This window comes from Salmo salar, chromosome ssa28 (genome assembly GCF_905237065.1).
Source record: "Salmo salar chromosome ssa28, Ssal_v3.1, whole genome shotgun sequence".
NCBI classification, from domain to species: Eukaryota; Metazoa; Chordata; class Actinopteri; order Salmoniformes; family Salmonidae; genus Salmo; species Salmo salar.
The window spans coordinates 13,424,807-13,446,930 of NC_059469.1; the positions used below are offsets into that span (position 1 = coordinate 13,424,807).

Here is a 22,124-nt window from a genome sequence, read left to right on the forward strand (position 1 = left end):
CGTTGATTTCAGGAGCATGGACGCAGGTGATTTGAAAACAACTTACTTGGTCTCCAGCAGCTGAGTGTTCTCATGGATGAGATGCTCCACTTCACGACCCATACCTTAGGAGGTGAAAAGGAAAAAAAAGAGAAGAAATGGAAATTCCTCCCGTCTAAAATGGAATGATATAAACCGCATGACACACACACACACTCCTTCAGTCTTACCCAGGAAGTTAAGGTCTGAGACCCATGCTGGCAATGTGACGTGGAAAACAAAACAGATTATCTTGACGATCACCTAACAGCACATGATTCTACGGGGACTCCAACAGGTCAAAACGCAGCCTAAAGAACACTGAACCTACAACCTTATGAAGAGGGAGATCCCACTGTATATATTTTAGACATAATTTGGGAGTTTGGGAGCTAAAAGGGGAGAACTAGAGGGAGGGTGGGAGTGTCTTACCCAGTAAGTCGGCCCCCTCGTCCATGTCTGCTATGTCTATTTCCGTGTCGGGTCCTGCCGAGGACAGCTCCGCAAACAGAGACTCAGTGTTCCTGTCGAACGCCATGTTTTCTATACCTACTCCTTTAGTAGGAGTACTGGAGAGGGATGTGAGGAGGGAGAAAGGGATGGGGGGGAAGAGATGGATGGGGGGAGGGAGAGAGGTCATCTGAGTGACCACAGCTACAATACACTCCATCATAAAATACAATTTCTATAGATTTGTTTTATATATCCGGCTCAAAAGGACCAAGCTGGAAGGGATTTTCTGTACAGTTTGACACATAAATGGAGATTGAGTGTTCAGGACAGAGATGCAGACATTGAGATAGAAACACTACTTCCTGTTGACTCTACCTGGCGTCTCTGTAGCCGCTAAGGTCCATGTCCAGTTCAGGAGTGGACTCTATGATGGCCTGCACCTCCAATGACTCACTGTTATCATCTGCTGCGTGTGGAGAGGAAAGAGAATAACATGTTAGATTACTGTTCTTGTGGGACATACGGCACGTTGGACATGGTGAATACATTAGCGAGGTCAATGTGATGCCAAACACATTTTTTGTTAGGTTTTACAATACAACAAATCCAAGTCCCCAACATAGCCAATCTCCATGTTATCCCAGTTTATGCCCTGGAGTTGCAGTACTGACCTGTGCCCATGAGAGGTCCGGACCCTCCTCTCAGTTCTAAGTTCTGTCTTTCTGGACCCTCCTGACCCTCTGGTACTGTGGTGTTCTTACTGCTGATGTTCTCTGGCTTCCTGTTGCTTCTGTCCAGGTTCCTGTTCAGACCCTTGCCCACTTCCTCAAACTCTTCCTGGAGTGGCGTGCTCACCGATGCCATGGAAACGTCAGACTCGGAAGTAGACATGGGACTGGCCGACATAGACCCACCCCCTTGAGAAGCCAGCGGAATGACCAAATTAGAGCCCCCGTTTTGCGTGGACATTGGGGTAACCGACTTTGAGTCCCCTCCTTGAGAAGACATGGGGGTGCCTGATTTAGAGCCACCTTGTTGTGAGGACATTTTGGAACCTCCTCCTTGAGTGGGAGCCCCAAATGGGGTCCCCGAGTTGGAGCCTCCACCATGGCTAGACATGGAGGTCCCTGACTTGGAGCCCCCTTTACGAGACATGGGCGTGTTGGACTTGGAGTCTCCACTGTTCGCATTAGACATCTCATCCTACGGAAGAGAAAGAAGAGGAGGAGGAAGAGGAGGAATAAAAGGAGGAATATAAATGAGATCCTGACAGATGGTCAAGGACACAAGGGCTATATTCTAATAGTCTTAGCTTCTTTCCCTCAAAAAGGAATAAGGATGTTTGAAAAAAGGTTAGCCAATCCAACACAACCATTAAATACCCAGTCAAAATCATCCCTGAACACTCAAACATTCACAAGGAAATGGTATAAAGTGCATAAAACAAAACCAATTAAAAACACAAAGTCCCCCCAAACCCAGTAAATACAACATCTTCCACTGAAACAAAAGACAAAGTGAAAACCAACCGGAAAAACCACCTCAATTCACATCAAAGTTGTTAGAGCACACAACTAAATCAACAAATATGTTTTAGTCAATTCTACAGCTAAGGCTAGTTGATTAGGTCGAAGTAGAGGGAACGGTCTATGCATTAGTAATCCTAGCAAGCCGACTAACCCTGAAAGTCTGGGTTGCATCTGAAATGGCACCCTACTCCCTATATAGTGCACTACTTTAGGTCAGAGCCCCACAGGGCCGAAGGTAATGCACTACATAGGGAATAGGGATCATTTTAGATTCCGCCCCACAGTCAAACCATTGGCATCCAGGTGACTAAGCAGCTTGGGTGGCATACAGCTGGCAGTGAACTGTGTTCTAATGGTGGCACAAAGGCTAGATGAAGCTTTTATGGAGACGACATGGTCAACAACACAGCAACTACAGGCCATAACAACAACAACAACAACAACGCGGTAGTTTGGACCTGGTTCTGTTCAGCCTGCTGATTGGCCGAAAGCCTCTGCCCTCTGCTCTGGGAGTCTGGCGCCCCCAACTGGTTAAGAGAAAAATGACAGTGAAGGTCTGTTTTAGAGCCGTGATCACAACTGGAGAGGGGGGGAACAGCAGGTTTATGTTGAAAAAAGATTATTGCAAATCATGAATTAAGTATAAAGACAGTGGATCAAGTGAAAGGGCCGGTGGAGTCAGACGTGTTGGACTGACGGTGACAAATGGGTTAGACGTTCTGATGAGCAGCCACTTCCAGAGGTAGTCTACCCAGGCTTTCTACTGCAGTCAACCATTAAACTGACTGCGTTACATACTTCATATGGCTTTTTAGAATAGCCTCAGAAAAGACCATTGGCAAAACACTGGCTGACATCCACTACACCAGAGTTTCTCATGTTCTGTCCTTCACTCTCCCCGCCTTTATTTTCCCTTCTACCCTTGGGAGTACTCCCCCACTTTCCCTCACTGGCGTCATCCTCTCTGCCGTTGCCATAGTATCACCTGTCAGCCTATCAGAGCCTAGCTTCTCTTCTGTCCATCAGACTGATAAAGCTGATGCTTTCCATGACAAAAAACTCTAAGCTCTGCTGACACTGTGTGTCTGTGTACAAACCTGAGACAGAGAGAGATATAATTGGCGGGGGTGAGAGAAAGAGAGAGAGAGAGAAAGTGGGAGGGGGGACTGTAACCGAAAACTATAAATCTTTGGGAAATGTCGAGTCAGAGGCTGTAACACAAAGGCGTCCCTGTGAGTCTGAACTGGGGCTGTGTGTGTGTGTGTGTGTGTGTGTGTGTGTGTGTGTGTGTGTGTGTGTGTGTGTGTGTGTGTGTGTGTGTGTGTGTTAAAAAGTCAGCTTGAGAGATCCACCGTGAAAGTGAGAAAGGGATAGTTTAGTGGGATCAGGGATAGAGAAAGAAAAGAGAGGTTTGATGGAGAGGAGGATTAAGTAGAAAGATGACTTAGTAGCAGCCAGGGCTGAGCTGAAACATCGGCAGTTGAGTTTCATCTACTGGTCTCATATCTTATGTCAAATGTTGTCTTGGAACTTCTGATATGAAGCCCCCTCTTCCTGGTATCTGAATCATTTCTATCTGGCAACGAGGAGTAAAATATCAAAACAAATGAATATTTAATCATCCGAGCATTCATTAATATTCATGACGGAACCTTGCTTGCGGCAACCATGGTGAGGTTCTCGTGTGGCCCCAGCTGAAAGCGTCCCTTTGGTCTGCTCAGACACTGTCCTGTTCCTCTGTTCTCTCCTTTGTTCCCCTCTTCCCCTGCTCCCGGCCCCGAATGGTACCACTTCCATGGGCCCTCAGACACACACAGCCCCCCTGCCCTCCCTCAATGCCTTCTTAAGCATTCCATGCACACTGATCCAAGTTTACCTCTCAATCGTGCTTTGGTACCACAGACACACTGAATCAAACGTCCTTTTCAATAAGCCTTCCCGTCTGCTGACAGAGTGAACGGTTGAAAGTGTATGTTTCCACACAGACCATCTACTCCGGGCCAAATTACCCGTCTTATGTCACCCTTCAGATTCCTGAGAAACGCTAAGAGGAGGCATGGTGGGTTAGCCCTGCTCAATATGCCTTAACCAACCATGTTGTTCCACCTCCTACATATGCGATGACATCACCTGGTTTAAACGTCTCTAGAGACTATATCTCTCTCATCATTACTCAATGCCTAGGTTTACCTCCAATGTACTCACATCCTACCTTACCTTGGTCTGTACACTATGCCTTGAATCTATGCTATCGTGCCCAGAAACCTGCTCCTTTTACTCTCTGTTCCAAACGTGCTAGACGGCCAGTTCGTATAGCCTTTAGCAGTACCCTTATCCTACTTCTCCTCTGTTCCTCTGGTGATGTGGAGGTTAATCCAGGTCCTGCAGTGCCTAGCTCCACTCCCAGGTGCTCTCATTTGTTGACTTCTGTAACCGTAAAAGCCTTGGTTTCATTGCATGTTAACATTAGAAGCCTACTCCCTAAGTTTGTTTTACTCACTGCTTTAGCACACTCTGCCAACCCGGATGTCTTAGCCGTGTCTGAATCCTGGTTTAGGAAAACAACCAAAAACCCTGAAATCTCCATCGCTAACTACAACATTTTCCGCCAAGATAGAACTGCCAAAGGGGGCGCTGTTGCAATCTACTGCAAAGATAGCCTGCAGAGTTCTGTATTACTATCCAAACAATTCGAGCTTCTACTTCTAAAAATTCACCTTTCCAGAAACAAGTCTCTCACTGTTGCCGCTTGCTATAGACCTCCCTCTGCCCCCAGCTGTGCCCTCGATACCATATGTGAATTGATTGCCCCCCATCTATCTTCTGAGCTCGTGCTACTAGATGACCTAAACTGGGACATGCTTAACACCCCGGCCATCCTACAATCTAAGCTTGATGCCCTCAATCTCACACAAATTATCAATGAATCTACCAGGTACAACTCCAAATCCGTAAACACGGGCACCCTCATAGATGTCATCCTAACAAACTCGCCCTCCAAATACACCTCTGCTGTTTTCAATCAAGATCTCAGCGATCACTGCCTCATTGCCTGCATCCGTAATGGGTCTGCGACCAAACGACCACCCCTCATCACTGTCAAACACTCCCTAAAACACTTCTGCGAGCAGGCCTTTCGAATCGACCTGGCCGGGGTATCCTGGAATGACATTGACCTCATCCCATCAGTAGATGATGCCTGGCTATTCTTTAAAAGTGCCTTCCTCACAATCTTAAATAAGCATGCCCTACTCAAAAAATTTAGAACTAGGAATAGATATAGTCCTTGGTTCACTCCAGACCTGTCTGCCCTTGATCAGCACAAAAACATCCTGTGGCGTTCTGCATTAGCATCGAATAGCCCCCGTGATATGCAACTTTCAGGGAAGTTAGGAACAAATATACACAGGCAGTTAGAAAAGCTAAGGCTAGCTTTTTCAAACAGAAATGTGCATCCTGTAGTACTAACTCAAAAAAGTTCTGGGACACTGTAAAGTCCATGGAGAATAAGGGCACCTCCTCCCAGCTGCCCACTGCTCTGAGGCTAGGAAACACTTACCACCGATAAATCCACTATAATTGAGAATTTCAATAAGCATTTCTCTACCGCTGGCCATGCTTTCCACCTGGCTACCCCTACCCCGGTCAACTGCCCGGCACCCTACACAGCAACCCGCCAAAGCCCCCACCATTTCTCCGTCACCCAAATAGCTGATGTTCTGAAAGAGCTGCAAAATCTGGACCCATACAAATCAGCCGGGCTAGACAATCTGGACCCTCTCTTTCTAAAATTATCTGCTGAAATTGTTGCAACCCCTATTAATAGCCTGTTCAACCTCTCTTTCGTATCGTCTGAGATTCCCAAAGATTGGAAAGCTGCCGCAGTCATCCCCCTCTTCAAAGGGGGTGACACTCTAGACCCAAACTGCTACAGACCTATATCTATCCTACCCAGTCTTTCAAAGGTCTTCGAAAGCCAAGTTAACAAACAAATTACCGACCATTTCGAATCCCACCGTACCTTCTCTGCTATGCAATCTGGTTTCAGAGCTGGTCATGGGTGCACCTCAGCCACGCTCAAGGTCCTAAACGACATCATAACCGCCATCGATAAGAGACATTACTGTGCAGCCGTATTCATCGACCTGGCCAAGGCTTTCGACTCTGTCAATCACCACATTCTTATTGGCAGACTTGACAGCCTTGGTTTCTCAAATGATTGCCTTGCCTGGTTTACCAACTACTTCTCTGATAGAGTTCAGTGTGTCAAATCGGAGGGCCTGTTGTCCGGACCTCTGGCAGTCTCTATGGATGTGCCACAGGGCTCAATTCTCGGGCCGACTCTCTTCTCTATATACATCAATGATGTCGCTCTTGCTGCTGGTGATTCTCTGATCCACTTCTACGCAGACGACACCATTCTGTATACTTCTGGCCCCTCTTTGGACACTGTGTTAACTAACCTCCATACGAACTTCAATGCCATACAACTCTCCTTCCGCGGCCTCCAACTGCTCTTAAACGCAGATAGAACTAAATGCATGCATGCTATTCAATCGATCATTGCCCGCACCTGCTCGCCCGTCCAGCATCACTACTCTGGACGGCTCTGACTTAGAATACGTGGACCACTACAAATACCTGGGTGTCTGGTTAGACTGTAAACTCTCCTTCCAGACTCACATTAAGCATCTCCAATCCAAAATTAAATCTAGAATCGGCTTCCTATATCGCAACAAAGCATCCTTCACTCATGCTGCCAAACACACCCTCGTAAAACTGACCATCCTACCGATCCTCGACTTCAGTGATGTCATCTATAAAATAGCCTCCAACAATCTACTCAACAAACTGGATGCAGTCTATCACAGTGCTATTAGTTTTGTCACCAAAGCCCCATATACTACCCACCATTGCGACCTGTACGCTCTCGTTGGCTGGCCCTCGCTTCATACTCGTCGCCAAACCCACTGGCTACAGGTTATCTACAAGTCTCTGCTAGGTAAAGCCCCGCCTTATCTCAGCTCACTGGTCACCATAGAAGCACGCGCTCCAGCAGGTATATCTCACTGGTCACCCCCAAAGCCAATTCCTCCTTTGGTCGTCTTTCCTTCCAGTTCTCTGCTGCCAATGACTGGAACGAACTGCAAAAATCTCTGAAACTGGAGACTCATATCTCCCTCACTAGCTTTAAGTACCAGCTGTCAGAGCAGCTCACAGATCACTGCACATAGCCCATCTGTAAACAGCCCATCTATCTACCTACCTCATCCCCATACTGTATTTATTTATTTATTTATCTTGCTCCTTTGCACCCCAGTATCTCTACTTGCACATTCATCTTCTGCACATCCTACCATTCCAGTGTTTAATTGCTATATTGTAATTACTTCGCCACCATAGCCTATTTATTACCTTATCTTACCTCATTTGCACTCACTGTATATAGACTTTTTTGTTTTCTTTTGTTCTACTGTATTATTGACTGTATGTTTTGTTTATTCCATGTTGTTGTATGTGTCAAACTGCTACGCTTTATCTTGGCCAGGTCGCAGTTGTAAATGAGAACTTGTTCTCAACTAGCCTACCTGGTTAAATAAAGGTGAAAAAAATGTAATTAAAAAAAAGATCTGAGGGTACGGTTATTCATCTCAGAATGCTGGTCCAGATTCAAACCACCAAGTTCACTTTGTACTCCCACAGTGAATTCCTGAAAAGTATGTCCAAAACAGTCAGCGAATGTTAGTATAACTTCTGCATCAGTTTAAAAGTGACTGGCAGGTGAGGAGTATATTGATACCTTGAGGCTGGTGTTGGAGCGAGCGTGGCTCAAGTCCTTACATCTCCAGGCTTCAGACGGCGTTTCAACAGCTTCCCTCTGCGAGTCACTGGTCAAATCATATCCTGGTAATGGGAATAACCCCATTGAGATGGGACGCTCCTTCCTGTATTCAGAAAGATAAAAAGGAGGGTGAGGTGAAATCCACAGAGAAATGTGTGACAGTGTTGGATAGTGTAAGAGTGTGAGGTGTACCCTGTAACAAAGGATTTCATAATGGAGTCACTGAGCTGATTTATAAGCCTTACAGAGGCTGGTCAGTATGTTGTGATTAAAAACGCAAGTCAATACTCCTGCTGCAGGCATGAAAGCTAGCGAACATCATGAAGAAATTTCACACCCAAAACATGGCAACAAAAAAACAAGACATGAATCATTTGAAACTTTGCAAGGAGGCACTACAGCAGTTTCTATTTGGTGCTTTAGTACGAGGGGTGACATCACTCTGGTCTCTCAGTAACCTCTGCGTCTCTATATCAGGCCAGTGACTGAAGAACTGGTAGATTCCCACAGTGGTGGTTCTTCTTTTCCACACATTGCGTCCTTTCTCTAGCTTCCCCTCTAATGACAAAACGAATCCTTCATGCACAGCGTACACACTCACCTGCTAGCTTCCACACTTCCATGCTCTCCCTCAGCACCCACAGTTCTCTGATGACCCAATACATCACACACTTTCAAGGATTTTCAAAGTTCCATAGACCCTATAGGTCTCTGAAGTTAACAAATATTCCCTTGCTTTAAGCATCAAACATTATCAGCCTCTGAAGATCAATGGAAGTGGAGCACAATATCAACCCACCCACATCAATGAGGAGCTATCAAAAAGGTACAGTAGGCAGAAACAAAGGCTTCCATGTTGAAAAGAGCAGGATGTATGGAATGGTAGCAGTCCATAGAAAACACAGAGTTTCCCATGACAATAAAGCCCCTTAAATTGAACTGAGAGAAAGAGAGAATAACATTTGTTTATTTCACTTTTGTTTATTATCTACTTCACTTGCTTTGGCATATGTTTCCCATGCCAATAAAGCCCTTAAATTGAAATTGTGGGACAGACAGAGAGCGAGAGAGGGACAGACAGCGAGCGAGATCGAGCGGGACAGAGAACGCGAGACAGAGCGCAAGCGACAGAAACAGACCGAGAGACCAAGGGACCGAGCGACAGACAGACCAAGGGACCGAGCGACAGACAGAGGGGCGACGGACAGACAGACAGACCGAGGGACCGAGCGAGCGACGGACAGACCGAGGGACCGAGCGAGCGACGGACAGACCGAGGGACCGAGCGAGCGACGGACAGACCGAGGGACCGAGCGACGGACGGACCGAGGGACCGAGCGAGCGACGGACGGACGGACCGAAGGACCGAGCGACGGACGGTCGGACCGAGCGACGGACGGACGGAGGGACCGAGCATGCGACAGACAGACAGAGGGACCGAGCGAGCGACGGACGGACAGACCGACCGACCGAGGGACCGAGCGAGCGACGGACGGACAGACAGAAGGACAGACAGACCGAGGGACCGAGCGAGCGACAGACCGAGGGACCGAGCGAGCGATGGACAGACAGACAGACCGAGGGACCGAGCGAGCGACGGACAGAAGGACCGAGCGAGCGACGGACAGCCAGACAGACCGAGGGACCGAGCGAGCGACGGACAGACAGACAGACAGAGAGGGACCGAGCGAGCGACGGACAGACAGACGGACAGACAGACAGACCGAGGGACCGAGCGAGCGACGGACAGACAGACCGAGGGACCGAGCGACAGACGGACCGAGCGACAGACGGACCGAGCGACCGAGCGAGAGACGGACCGAGCGACCGACGGACCGAGCGACCCAGCGAGAACGGACCGGAGCGACCGACGGACCCGCGAGCGGACGCGACAGCGACCAGCGGACCGCAGCGGACGGCAGCAGACCAGCGGCGGACGGCAGCAGACGAGCGACGGACCGGCGACGAACCCAGCGACAGACCAGCGACAAGCGGGCCAGACCGGCGACAGACGACGGAAGCGACAAGCGGCGGGCGGACGCGACGAGCAAAGCGGACCGAAACAAGCGACAAACCGGACGGCAGACCGACGGGCGGCGACAAGCGGGCAGACCACGACGAAGCGGCGGAAGCGGCGGCGACAAGCGGGCCGGAAGCGGCGGCAGGAACGAGCGACAAACGGGCGCGACAAGCGGAGCGCCAGCGCGACGGAAGAGGCAGACGGCGGCGGACGGACCGCAGCGGCAAGCGGACCAGCGGCGGGCGGACCCAGCGACAAACAGACCGCGACAAACCGACGCGACAAACCGACAGCGACAAACGGACAAGCAAGCGACAAACGCGGCGGACCGAAACAACAAGCAGACGAGCAGCGACAAGCGGGCGGACAGCGACAAACGGGACCAGACAGCGGCGGCAGGCCGCAGCGACAAACGGACCGCAGCAGCGACAAACAGACAGCAGCGACAAACGGACAGCGGCGACAAACGGACGGCGAGCAGCGACAAACGGACCGAGCAAGCGACAAACGGACCAGCAGCAGCGACAAACGAACCAGCGGCAGCGACAAGCCGACAGCAGCGACAAGCGGACCAGCGGCGGCGACAAACCGACGCGCACGGCGGCGACAAACACAGCGACAAACGGACCGCAGCAGCAGCGACAAACGGACAGCGGCGGCGGACCCGCCAGCAGCAGCGACAAACCCGACCGACGGCGAAGCGGCGACAAACGCAGACAGCGAAAGCGGCGACAAACACCAGCAGCAGCGACAAACGAGACACGGCAGCGACCCGGCGACAAACCGGACAGCGGCGACAAACGGACCCGAAAGCGGCGACAACGAACCGACCCGACCGAGGACGGCGGCGGCGGACGGACGAACAGAGGACAGACGACCGAGGACCAGCGGCGACGAACCGAGGACCGAGCGCGATGGACGAACGGACGAACCGAGGACCGAAGCGGCGGCGGACAGAAGACCCAGCGGCGGCGGACAGCCAGACGAACCGAGGACCCGGCGGCGGCGGACAGACAGACGAACAGAGAGGACGAGCGGCGGCGGACGAGACAGACGGACGAACGAACGAACCGAGGACCCGAAGCGAAAGCGGCGGACGAACGAACCGAGGACGCGACAAACGGACCGCGACAAACGGACCGAGCGACAGCGAAAACGAGACCAGCGACCAGCGGACCGCGACAGCGAAAGCGGACCAGCGAAAGCGGACCCGCGGCCAGCGACCAGCAGACCAGCGACAAGCGCAGACGGCGCAGACGGCAGCGGACCAGCAGCCGACGGCGGCCGACGAGCAGCGGACCGGCGGCGGACCAGCGACGGGCAGCGACGACCGCGACCGGCGGCGACGAGCCGGCGACAAACGGGCCCGACGGCGACAAGCGGGCGGAAGCGACAAACGGCGGGCGGACCGCGACGAACAAACGGACCGAAGCCAGCGACAGACGGATGGGCGGACGAGCGGCGACAAACCGGCCGGACCCGCGACAAGCGGGCGGAAGCGGCAGCGACAAACGGGCCGACCGCGACAACAGACAGCGACCGGGCCGCGGCGAGCAGACCGCGCAGCGACAAACCGACGCGGCGACAACCGACAGCGGCGGCGACAAACCAGACAGCAGCGACAAGCCGACAGCGAGCAGCGACAGAGCAGACCCGCCGGCGACAAACGGACGCGAGCAGCGACAAACCGACGCAGCGGCGACAAACGGACGCAGCGACCGACAGCGGCAGCGACGCAGACAGCGGCACAAACGGCGCAGCAGCGACGACAGACCAGCGACGAGCGACAAACGGACCGCAGCGACAAACCCGACAGCAGCGGCGACAAACGGACGGCGACACGGACCGCAGCGGCGACAAGCGACGCGGCGACAAACGCGACAGCAGCGACAAACGGACGCGCGAACCGCGACCCGCGCAGCAGCGACAAACAGCCGCGGCGACAAACGAGACGGCAGCAGCAGCGACAAACCGACAGCAGCGGCGACAAACAGACAGCGGCGACAAGCGACACGACGGCGGCGACAAGCAGACGGACCAGCGACAAACAGACAGCAGCGAGCGACAAGCGGACAGCGACAACCGGACGCGACAGCAGACAGCGACAAACGGACGGCGACAAACCAGACCGCGACAAGCGGACAGCGACAAACGGACCAGCGACAAACGACGCGACAAGCCGGGCAGACGCGACAAACGCAGCGAGCGACAACGGCGCGACAGCAGCAGCGACAAGCAGACAGCAGCGACAAACGGACCGCGAGCGGCGACAAACGACAGCAGCGCACAGCGACCCCCAGGCGACAAACGAACAGCAGCGACAAACAGACGGCGGCGACAAGCGGACAGCGAGCGACAAGCGAGACAGCGACGGCGACAAACGGACCGCAGCGAAAACGGACCCGACCGCAGACCGCAGCGAGCGACAAACGACAGCAGCGACAAACGGACGCAGCGACAGCGGACAGCGACAAACCGAGCAGACAGCGGCAGCGGCCAGACGACAGCGACAAACGGGCGGCCAGACGGCGACAAACAGACGGCAGCGACAAGCGGACGGCGGCAGCGACAAACCGACAGCGGCGACAAACGGACGCGGCGACAAACCAGACAGCGACGACAACGGCAGCGGCGACAAACGGACGGCAGCGACAACAGACGCGCGCGGCAAACCGGACCGCAGCAGCGACAAACGCAGCGGCAGCGACAAACGACCGCGCACGCGACAAGCGGACGCAGCAGCGACAAACGGACGGCGGCGACGAACAGACGGCACGACAAGCAGACGCGACGGCGACAAACGAACCAGCGAGCGGCGACAAAGCCGACCGCGGCAGCGACAGACGACCGGCGGCAGCAGACCGCGCGACAACGACGGCAGCGGCGACAAACCGACCGGCAGCGGCGACAGGACCGCAGCAGCGACAAGCGAACCCGCGCAGCGACAAGCAGACGGCAGCGCGACAGACGAACCAGCGGCGGCGACAAACGGACGCGGCGCGACAAGCGACGGCAGCGGCGACAAGCCGGACAGCGGCGGCGACAAGCGGACAGCGGCGGCGACAAACGAACCCAGCGGCAGCGACGAACGGACCGACGACAGCGACGGCGGCGACAAGCAGCGCCGACGCGACCCGCGGCGACAAACGGACAGCAGCGACAAACGAGACCCGGCGACAAGCAGACGCAGCAGCGACAAGACAGCGAAAGCGGCGACAAGCAGACGCGACAAACGGCGACGCGACAGACGGACGGACCGAGCGACAAACGCGGACGGCAGCGCGCCGCAGCGCGCGCGGCGCGACAGCAGGCGAAGCGACAGCGAAACAGACGAGCGCGACAAGCGAAGCAGCGACACGAACAGCGGCGACAAACGGCGACAGCGGCAGCGACAAAGCGACAGCGACAGCAGACCAGCGACAAACGGACGCGACAACCGGGCCGACCCGCCAGGCGGCGCAGACGAGCGGCAGCAGCGGCAGACAGCAGCGGCAGCAGACCGGCAGCAGCGACAACAGACGGCGCGGCGACAAACAGACAGCGCGGCGACGAACCGAACCGCGGCGGCGACAGGCCGGACAGCAGCGACAAACGAGACAGCAGCGACAAAGCAGACAGCGGCGACAAGCAGACCGGCAGCGACAAACGGACAGCACGACAAACGGACCGCGCAGCGACAAGCGCGGCAGCGACAAACGGACAGCGGCGACAAACCGAACAGCGGCAGCGACAAAGCAGACGGCGGCGACAAACCGACGGCAGCAGCGACAAACGGACGCGGCGGCGACAACCGGACGCGGCGACACGAACGCGCGGCGACAAACGGACAGCAGCGGCGACAAACGACAGCAAGCAGCGACAAACCAGACAGCAGCAGCGACAAACGAGACAGCAGCGACAAACCAGACAGCGGCGACAAACCGGACAGCGAAGGCGGCGACAAGCGAACCGCGGCAGCGACAAACGAACCGCAGCGACAAACCGACGCGGCGACAAACGGACGCGACAAGCAGACGCGACAAACGACCGGCGACAAACAGACAGCGCAAACCGACAGCGACAAGCGGACCAGCGACAAACAGACGGCGACAAGCGGGCAGACGCGACAAACGCAGCGGACAGCGACAGACGGACAGGCACGCAGCGACAAACGGCAGCGACAGCGACAAACGGGCGACGGCGACAGACGCGACGGAAGCGGCAGACAGACAGCGAAGCGACAGACGACGGAAGCGACAGACGGCGAAGCAGCAGCGACAGACGAGAAGCGGCGACAAGCGAAGCGACAGACGGACCAGCGGCAGCGAGACGGACCGACGGACGCGACAAGCGAGGGAAGCGGCGCAGCGACAAGCGAGACGGAAGCGAGCGACAAGCGACGGCGGAAGCGAGCAGCGACAAGCGACAGCGGCGACAAGCGAAGCGCAGCGACAAACAGACGAGCGACGGCGGCGACGGCGCAGACGGAACGAACGCGGCGACAGACGGACGCGGCGCCGGCGGACCAGACACCGAAGCAGCAGCGACAGACGGACCCGCGAGCGAGCGACAAAGCGAACCGAGCAGCGACAGACGGACCGAGCGAAGCGACAAACGAACCAGCGAGCGAGCGACAGACCGACAGCAGCGAGCGACAAGCAGACAGCAGCAGCGACAGACGAGACCGAGCGACAAACCGACAGCGACAAACAGACAGCGACAGACGCAGACAGCGACAGACGGACCGAAGACAGCGACAGACGGGCCAGACAGCGACAGACGGGGGCAGACAGCGACAGACGGACGAGACCGGCGACAAAGCGAGGCAGACCGCGACGAAAGCGAGACGGAAGCAGCAGACGGACCGAGCGGCAGCAGGCAGACGGACGGAGCGACAAACGAGACGGAAAGCAGCAGCGACAAAGCGGACGGAAGCGAGCGACAGACGGAAGCGGCAGGCAGACAGCGGCAGCGGGCGAGACAGACGGAGGAAGCGACAGACGGACGGAAGCGAGCGAGCGACAGACGGACGGAAAGCGAGCGACAGACGGACGGAGCAGCAGCGACAGACCGACCGGAAGCGGAGCGACAAGACGGAAGCGGCAGCGACAGACGGAAGCGAGCGACAAACAGAGCAGGGCGACGACGAGCGAGCGACAGACGGACGAGAAGCGAGCAGCGACAGACGGAGCGGACGAGCAGACAGACGGAAGCGAGCGAAAAGCGACAAAGCGAGCGGAAGCGGCAGCGACAAGCAGCAGACGGAAGCGAGCGAGCGACAGACGGACGGAAGCGAGCGACAGAGCGGAAGCGGCAGCGACAAGCGAGACGGAAGCGAGCGAGCGACAAAGCGAGCGGAAAGCGGCGGCGACAAGCGAGGCAGACAGACGGAGCGAGCGAGCGACAAACGGACGGAGCGAGCGAGCGACAAACGGACGGACGACGGACGGAGCGAGCGACAGACGGACGGACCGAGCGAGCGACAGACGGACGGACCGAGCGAGCGACAGACGGACGGACCGAGCACAGACTGCACAAGAGGGACAGAGAGAGACAGGGAGAGGCCTCAGAGGTCAAACTTAGGGCAACAATGTTCACTGTCAATGCCTGCCATTTTGACATAAATTGGATGGTAGCTGAACTAAAATCAACTATTTTTTTTAAATAACCAAAAATAGCATAAAGCATTGACAGGTCCCTCTGGTATAGGATATTTTTCCCCCTCAATGGGAACAACAGCATAAATAAAGGATAAATGAAAGCAAATAAGATGTCATGTTATCATGGATATGAGTATTGCTGTGATTTACTGGCTGAGAAGGCTCTTTCTCCTAACCTGCTTTCAACCTGCAGAACCATACTGCCTGGCTGTCTGTCTCCAACACAGCAACAGCATGGTAACCACATGTTAAAAGCATGGCAACTGGGCTTTACCCCACAGCAAGTAAACAAGCAAGGGGAAGAGGGATGAGACAGAGTCAATCGGAGGGGTAAGCAACCATATAAAATAACAAGTGATTGAAGCAGAGATTGGAAAGAGTGAAGAAAGGAGGAAATGAGAGATGTAGGAGGAGAGAGAAAGAAGAGACTGGAGAAGAGGACATGTAGAAGAGAGAAAGGAGGTAAACAAACACACCCATCCCTTTCACAGAGAGTTACCTGCAGGAGTGGGGGTGACTTACAGTAGGCTGTGATTCATTCTCACACACACACACACACACTACCTGCTGGGTCGTGGCAGGGTGGGCAGGGCAGGGAGGCCAGTGGAGACAGAGTAGTGCACCAGCAGCAGGACAGACAGAGAGACCAGCACGGCAGAGTTAATAACAACGGCGCCCCCAACAAAGCCAAAGACAAACAGCAGCATACACCTCGGGCTCATGACCCCCCCTGAACATGGCCCAGCGCCTCTCACTGCCGGGGCCAGGGGAGGGGGGCGACCGCCAGGTGGTTAAAACACACGCCTCTGGGGCTTTTACAAACTGTCCCTTGGATGACGACGCGAACTAGAGTATACTCCTCCCTCTGTCGACAAAGTACTCCTCACATACACACTCTGTTGCCGTGTGTTGAAGAGAAGAATGCTCAGGTACAGGAGATCTGGAACTCAGGCTGGAGAGTAGTGTGTGGCGTGGTGTGTGTTCAGACCAGCGGACCAACGAGCGACTGCCACAGAAACAACAACAGCAGTAATCCCATGAGCAGCAGCAGAGGTGGCAGAGAGAGACAGAGCAGCAGCTGCTACTGTAGAGTGATGCCGGCTTCAGTTCAATACTGCTGTGACATCATCCAGAGAGAGAGAGAGAGGGAGAGAGAGAGAGAGGGTGGACACTGGCCTTGCAGCAGCCTTCTCCTCGCCTCACTTTGCTTGATGTATTGTATCCTCTTTCTGGCAGACGATGCTCTTTCTTTCCTAAACTGCGACACTGATGTCGCTGAGCAGTCTAGAATTGTCGCCGTCACTCTCACCCTCCCTTTCTCTCCCCTCCCCCTATCGGATGCTGAGGCAGCATCAGAGCTGGTAACATATGCCTCCCCTCAGCTCGATGCTGATTGGCTGAGCCATGGAGAGACTGGGAGGAGGAAAACCCTGTGGGAACTGACAGTGTCTGCTGCTACTGAGTGACTGTAGAGGGCTGCTGATACACACACAAAGCTAATAAATGTACCACACTTCTGTTAGGAAAAAACACAGAAATCACAAATGAGTTCCTAGTGAACACAAACGCAAATGCTGTTTAAATCTAAAAAGCTACACAAACTGCTTTGATCTGATGTACTAGTGAAACTAACAGCACTCTCTGGACTGTTCAAAATGAAGGTTTGCCTAGCAGGACCATGATCTCTTTTTACTGCTGTTTCACTCACTAATCTGATCAGTAAAACACTACAGCGCTGAATCACTCATCTCCATCACACTGTGGGATTACTGCAGCTGACCACTGACTGCTGCCAAACCTCTGATTTATATACAGCTGATCCCATGGCATAATCCCACTCAATATCTATCCCAATCTCCTCCCCCCACTTCAACTCATATCCCCTAAAAGTTCCTCCCCTCCTCCTACCACCGTCCTCTTTTTTCCATCCCTTTCGCCTCCTCTCCTCCCCCCTTTCCCTTGCCTCTGCCCAGCCCCTCATGCCTACCTCACATCTCTCATCTTCTGTCAGGTTTCTGAGCTAAAAGGAAATCGTGCCTATGGAGAGCAGAGAGCGCAGGAGTGGCGCAGAAGCACTTCAAATCAACGTACTCGCTCACAAACACACTGAGCCAGGGTGAGGAGCCAACTAAGTGGACGAATGTTAGCGTGCCATACTGTATAATAAAATACAAAAACACCTACACAGTACCCAGGATGAACTGGCCACGAGACACTATTAATACACCATTAAGGAAGCACTGTTATATGAGAGTGTTTGTGTACAACTTCAGATACTCTCCACGCAGTGATCTCCGTATGGGACTTGAATAGTTGTATGATCTTACCGGGATCTGCCTGTGCTTGTGTCTGTAGGCACCTCCTGCACCGCCGCGTGCTGCTGGTGTTTGGTACGTTCCAAGTGCTCCATGTAGCTGTGGATCATCTGCATGGGACATACCACACAGGGAGATGGGGGGGGGTTAGCGTGGACAGGGAGTGGTCCTATTCAAATAATTATTTGAACATGGCCATGATGCCTGCTGTTTCTTAGATGAGGTTTTTTGTGTCGATGTACAGCTGGAACAGACAGCCTCCCGGCCTGTGGGATATTCAGCTGTCACCGTGCGTTTGTGTGAGCTTCTAAAATCCCATTTCCGTCCATATTTAAAATGTCATGGTCTCTACGCAGGCTTGTTTGTTTTGGCGTCTGGGCCAATGTGTTAGTAATAGATTAGAGAACAGACTTTAGGCAGACTGAGTTGAGGCAACTTGACAACATACTTAATATTGGGAAAATTGCTCCAATCTCCTTAAGCTGACCCAATTCTAACTCCCTCTTTCTCCTTCCCGCATCTTGCATTCTCCATCCCTCCCTCCCTCCCTCCCTCCGTAGTAGTGTGAATTCCCTGAATGTAAGCTGGAAATAGCATCTTGTCTTGGTTCACTGTCGGTCAAACATCAATGGGATCCACTAGTCTGCCGACCTATGTCTAAAACATACATGCATACATACATACATACATGTAGCCATTTAGCAGACCCAACCCTCTTAACCGCTAGGCTACCTGCTGCCCAGGCAACCTGCCATCCAGGTGCGTGTGTGTGTGTGTGTGTGTGTGTTCTTCAAATCCCTGTTCACCCACGAATGCGTGGCAGCGCATGACTCCAACAGCATCATTCTGTTTGACAAATGTCAAACACTTACCAATACCAGAGTTTGTCTTTTTTTTACCTCCAATTTTGTGATATTCAATTGCGATCTTGTCTCATCGCTGCAACTCCCCAACGGGCTCGGGAGGCGAAGGTCGAGTCATGCATCTGAAACATGACTCGCCAAACCGAGCTTCTTAACACCCGCCCACTTAACCCAGCTGCACCAATGTATTGGAGGAAACACCGTTCAACTAACGATCAAAGTCAGCCTGCAGGCGCCCGGTCCGCCACAAGGAGCCAGTAAAGCCCCCCAGGCCAAACCCTTCCCTATCCCGGATGACGCTTGGCCAATTGTGCGCCCCCCTATGGGACTCCTGGTCACGGCCGGTTATGACACAGCCTGGGATCCAACCCGGGTCTGTAGTGACGCCTCAAGCACTGCGATGCAGTGCCTTAGACCGCTGTGCCACTCGGGAAGCCCTGAGTTTTACTTGATTTCTACTGAACAAAAATATAAATGCAACATGAAACAATTTTACTGAGTTACAGTACATTTAAAATCAGTCAATTGAAATAAATTCATTAGGGCCTAATCTATGGATTTCACATGACTGGGCAGGGGCACAGGTGCAGAAGCTGGATGTGGAGGTCCTGGGCTGGCGTTGTTACACGTGGTCTGCGGTTGTGAGGGCAGTTGGACGTACTGTCAAATTCTCTAAAACAACGTTGGAGGCGGCTTACGGTAGAGAAATTAACATTAAATTCTCTGTCAACAGCTGTGGTGGCATTGATGCAGTTAGCATGCCAATTGCACTCTCCCTCAAAACATCTGTGGCGTTGTGTTGTGTGACAACACAGCACATTTTAGAGTGGCCTTTTATTGTCCCCAGCACAAGTTACACCTGTGTAATGATCATGCTGTTTAATTAGCTTCTTGATATGCCACACCTGTCAGGTGGATGGATTATCTTTGTAAAGGAGAGATGATCACTAACAGGAATGTAAACAAATTTGTGCCCAAAATTTGATAGAAATAAGCTTTTGGAAAGTTTCTGGGATTTTCTTTTCCAGCTCATGAAACCAACACTTTACATGTTGCGTTTATATTTTTGTTTAGTATAGTTTGCCCAGTAGGCCTACAAAGGAACAGTCCCAACACGCACTTAAATACAAAAAAACACTCTCTCTCTTCCCCCCATACCTCTGTGTGTCTCTGGTGGAGGGCATTGTACTCTTTCTTCAGCTCGGCTTCTCGTTCCTCCAATCTGCCAACTGAAAGAGAAAACAGTCAGATGTGTGATCTCAGTCAAACAGAACTACATGGTTAATGAGGGGAAAGATCCCTAAAAAAAAAACGGTTATAGGGTCATTCCAAGGGTTGCAAAGCAACCGGTAATTTGCGGAAGTCACAGGAATCTTCAGTAATTTGGGTAATAAACAGAAAATCTATGGCAATCTATTGTAATTTAGGTAATTTATACTTTGAATAACTTTGAAAAAATGTATATAAAAAAATTAAAAAAAGATCTATGTGCACAAGTTTCTAGTAGATAAGACTATATGGTTCAAGAGAAAATTAATGAAAAAAAGCATCTAAATCAACAATGGCATTATTTTCAATCACCTCAACTCATCCAACTATTGAATTTTGTTTCCACAACTGCCACCCGTTTGATGCCAAAACATCGACAACAATTACATAGACATAGTAAATAAATTGTAATTTTTGGTGGGGGAAATTTGATATTTCATGCTTAAACCCTCATTAAAACACAAATTGGTATTTACTAGGGTTATGGTTTATATTTAGGATAATGTTTTACAGCTTTGTCATTCAAACGTTTCTATTTTTAAATAATCTTATTTAATGATTTCAGATATTTTAAATGTGGTAACGCCACAGAGGGCCAGAGAATTGCAGACACCTGTGATAATCTTAAGTACCCAAATTTGGGTAGTTTACTGGTAAAATTTCCAGTAATATACCCTCCTTTTGCAACCCTAGTCATTCCATTTTATTTCAACCACTTTTTGACCGCACCCCTTTTGATTTGAACAAACACTTTTCATACATACAGTGCCTTCAGAAAGTGGAGGCAGGTAGCCTAGCAGTTAAAACCCTCTATGGTCGATCTAATTAGCATCATTTTAAAAAATCTGCATACATTTTTTTTAAAAAAGTAGGTTTAAGAGTGATTTTATTTTATTTTTTCCATTGGAGGCATCTCAATCCACCGCATCCGCCTATGCAACACTTCCGCATCTGCGGTGAAAGGTAACAAAGCTAGAGCGGTGTTTGTCAGACCATGAGACATCCCGACAAGCAGTCTTCTCACAAAATCGTCTTTAGCGTCTGAACGGTTTGGCCTTCAAACTATGATGACCGCTCTATGGAAAGATGAGACTCACGAACACGCTGGTGTTCTCCGACTCCCACATGTGTATTGGGATTCGTCTGAAGTCGGTGCAGCAGATCTGCCAACTTCTGTCTGTAGCCTTCTGTGTAAAGGTGAGACTCTCACGAACATGTCGGTTGTTTTGCTCTAGGAATGCTCACAGGCCTTACAAGACTCGTCTGAAGGTCCCCAGTCAATTTGTTTTATGGAAGTATGTATATGGAGACTGTTAAGTGACAAAAATAAGGTGTTTAATACAAGTAAAACAAAAAAAATGAGTATCTCAAATATAGGATAGAAACTTCAGAACAAACAGACTATTGTTCCATGTAGTGAATGTGTTATTCAATGTGTTTGTATGGGCTAATAGCAGTAAGGCCAAATATATATTTTTTATACTTCAAGAGTCTTAAAACTCCAAATCAAATAGCAACATGATCCTTGGTATGACCTTCTTAAAACAATTACATATAGCTTAGTAGAACCCCCCCCCCCGGATGCAGAGACATCCTAACACAGGATGGCACAATTTATAGGCCAATATTTATTTACAAGTGTATTGGGGGGGGGGCAGCGTATAAACTGAGCAGTATAATAGGAGTCTGGTAGCAGCAGTTGTGGTGGGTGTAGCATGAATGTGTGTGTGTGTGTGTGTGTGTGTGTGTGTGTGTGTGTGTGTGTGTGTGTGTAAAGAATCAGAGCAGGTGGTCAGTCCAGGTCAACTGTTCAGCAGTCTGATACTATCTGCCCAACGGTAAGGGAGCGAACAGCTCATGGCTGGGGTGTGTGGGGTCCTTGATGCTGTTTCAAATAGATGTCCTGGATGGGTGGGAGCACGGTCCAATTACTGATACCAATCAGTAATATCTGTCCCAAACCAGGGCCATAGCAGGACACAACATTGGCCACCGTTCAGATAGAAATGTATGATGTAGAACCGACATACCTCTTTGGTATTTGGAATAAGGAATCACGTCAGCTCTAGTTTTAACAGTTGGAATTTCTTGCTTTGTATATTGAGGTTTCAAAGGGTCCCTCTATAACTGCGATTGGCTGTTATAGACCCCCCTCTGCTCTTGGTGATGCATTGTC

General features: G+C 51.9%; 1 protein-coding gene across 1 annotated transcript in view; it reads right to left on the reverse strand.

Annotated features, from left to right (window-relative positions):
* The window catches only part of LOC106589513 (C-Jun-amino-terminal kinase-interacting protein 4-like), a 57,031-nt gene that overhangs the window by 14,873 nt on the left and 20,034 nt on the right, over positions 1-22,124 (reverse strand). Inside the window, exons 3-10 of the mRNA XM_045709941.1 lie at positions 19,838-19,908; positions 17,829-17,926; positions 7,801-7,945; positions 2,459-2,527; positions 1,143-1,674; positions 847-937; positions 451-587; positions 47-104 (exon numbers count right to left, since the gene is read on the reverse strand). Coding sequence (XP_045565897.1) covers positions 47-104; positions 451-587; positions 847-937; positions 1,143-1,674; positions 2,459-2,527; positions 7,801-7,945; positions 17,829-17,926; positions 19,838-19,908 — 1,201 coding nt within the window. The remainder of the gene's footprint in view (positions 1-46; positions 105-450; positions 588-846; positions 938-1,142; positions 1,675-2,458; positions 2,528-7,800; positions 7,946-17,828; positions 17,927-19,837; positions 19,909-22,124) is intronic.